Here is a 1,765-nt window from a genome sequence, read left to right on the forward strand (position 1 = left end):
TTGTTGCTTGCTGCTACAAACATAACACAAAGTCCAACCCCAAACTCATTACTTTTAGTAAAGATTTTACGGCAGTTGCAACACAGTCACAACAAGTATAAACGCCGAAGATTAGAGGTGTCACTAGAGAATAACATAATATATGAAAAGAAGGAGGAGAGATTATAAGGGAAACAGGTTATGTTTGACAGGACAGACAGAGCAAACCACACCAGAGCACCCTTCAACCACACCTCACAAACTCTACAGACCAACACTACTATTATATATTCCAAATCTAGTCCCTCCTGAATCTAGGTCAACTTACATTTGTGCCAGACACCTCTCTCTGAAGACATCTGAAGTCCAGTTTGTCATGAACTGTTCAGCCATACCAGCCATCATGTCAGCACTAGGTCTTCTCTCCATCCTGACGTCACTGTGTGCGTGTGTGTTAGCGAGTGAGTGAGCGAGTGAGTGAGCGGGTGAGCTAGTTCGCTTCTCAAACTTGTGCGGGTATTTCCGATCGCTGGGTCGTAGCAGCTAGCAGCTATCTTCCTCTCGTGGCGAAGGCCTCTCGTATTATGACGCTCCAATCGATCGCTCGTCCTGTCCCTACGTCTCGCTTTTTCCAGCTATCGTTGTTGGCCCTCGGGAGAATAGATTCTTTTTATCCTTTTTTATCCTTGTTTTTATCCTTTTGTGTCTTCTGTTTTAGCCTTGAGCTGTGTCACGTCACGTATCTCCCTCCTTCAGAAGTTGCTCGGGATATTTTTTTTCAAGATTCGTGAACTTGGTCGGTAATCTCTGCTGGAATGTTGCTGCTTCTTTTCTTTCTGTCTTCGCCGACTTTCTTCTGTCCCATAGAGGTGTGGGGGAAGAGAGTTTGAGCGTCGAAACTTTCAACAAAAACTGTTCCCGGATTCAAAAAATATCCACGGATGCGTTACCTGTGACAAAAAAATAGAAAGAGAAATAAAGGTAATTAGACAACACAAGTTAGACGGTGAAAATTGTTTTTGATACAAATAATAATATTATAGTTGAGTCTTAGTTAAAGATGAGACAGTAAGACCAGGCATGCACTGCACCACGAATGTACCAGGATAACGGTGACACTGTATGATGATGATGATGATGATGATGATGATGATGATGATGATGATGATGATGATGATGATGATGATGATAACCACAACAACAATAGCAGCAAAACAACAACCACCCACTGACTACAAGTTTGATACGGAAATCATTGATTTAACAAAACAATATCACTTTTCCAGCCTTACCCCTAATCCCAACCCTAATCTATCCTGTACTAAATAAACGTACGTACTACCGAACAGTACTCTTGGAACTAAAACCGGAGATTGTCATAACCCAAACCCTAACCCTCAACCTTAACCGTAACCCTAATCGATAGCCCTAGCACTAACTCTAACCAATAAAGTCAGTACTGATGCCCCAGTACTCTTCGGGCAAAACACGGAGATCACAAACCAGAAATCCTCTGACTCTGAGACTGAGGCCACGGCAAGGGAACGCCTCATCACACACAACTCCATGGACCAGATCGGACGGCGAGAGTGGTCATGTTGCGCTCCGTTGCATGGGACACTGGACACGGCATGGCATAAGTATAAATTACCTCCTATCTCCTCTTCCAGAACCGGTTGGGGGCACCGTTGCAGTCAGGCTCATTTCTCTTTCTTCCCTCCTTTCTTTCATAAGTTTGCTTTAACTATCCGTCTGGACCTAGGTCTGGACTAACAACCACTCCCCT

The 1,765-nt window shown here is 43.9% G+C and overlaps 1 protein-coding gene across 1 annotated transcript in view; it reads right to left on the bottom strand.

The window, feature by feature from the left end:
- Positions 1–953, bottom strand: part of LOC106012430 — a gene marked incomplete in the record, with an annotated part of 10,411 nt that extends 9,458 nt beyond the window's left edge. Inside the window, 1 exon segment of the mRNA XM_013085402.2 lies at positions 308–953. Coding sequence (XP_012940856.1) covers positions 308–408 — 101 coding nt within the window.
- Positions 954–1,765: the final 812 nt, after the last annotated feature.

The sequence above is a fragment of the Aplysia californica genome, unplaced genomic scaffold (genome assembly GCF_000002075.1).
Source record: "Aplysia californica isolate F4 #8 unplaced genomic scaffold, AplCal3.0 scaffold00371, whole genome shotgun sequence".
NCBI lineage: Eukaryota > Metazoa > Mollusca > Gastropoda > Aplysiida > Aplysiidae > Aplysia > Aplysia californica.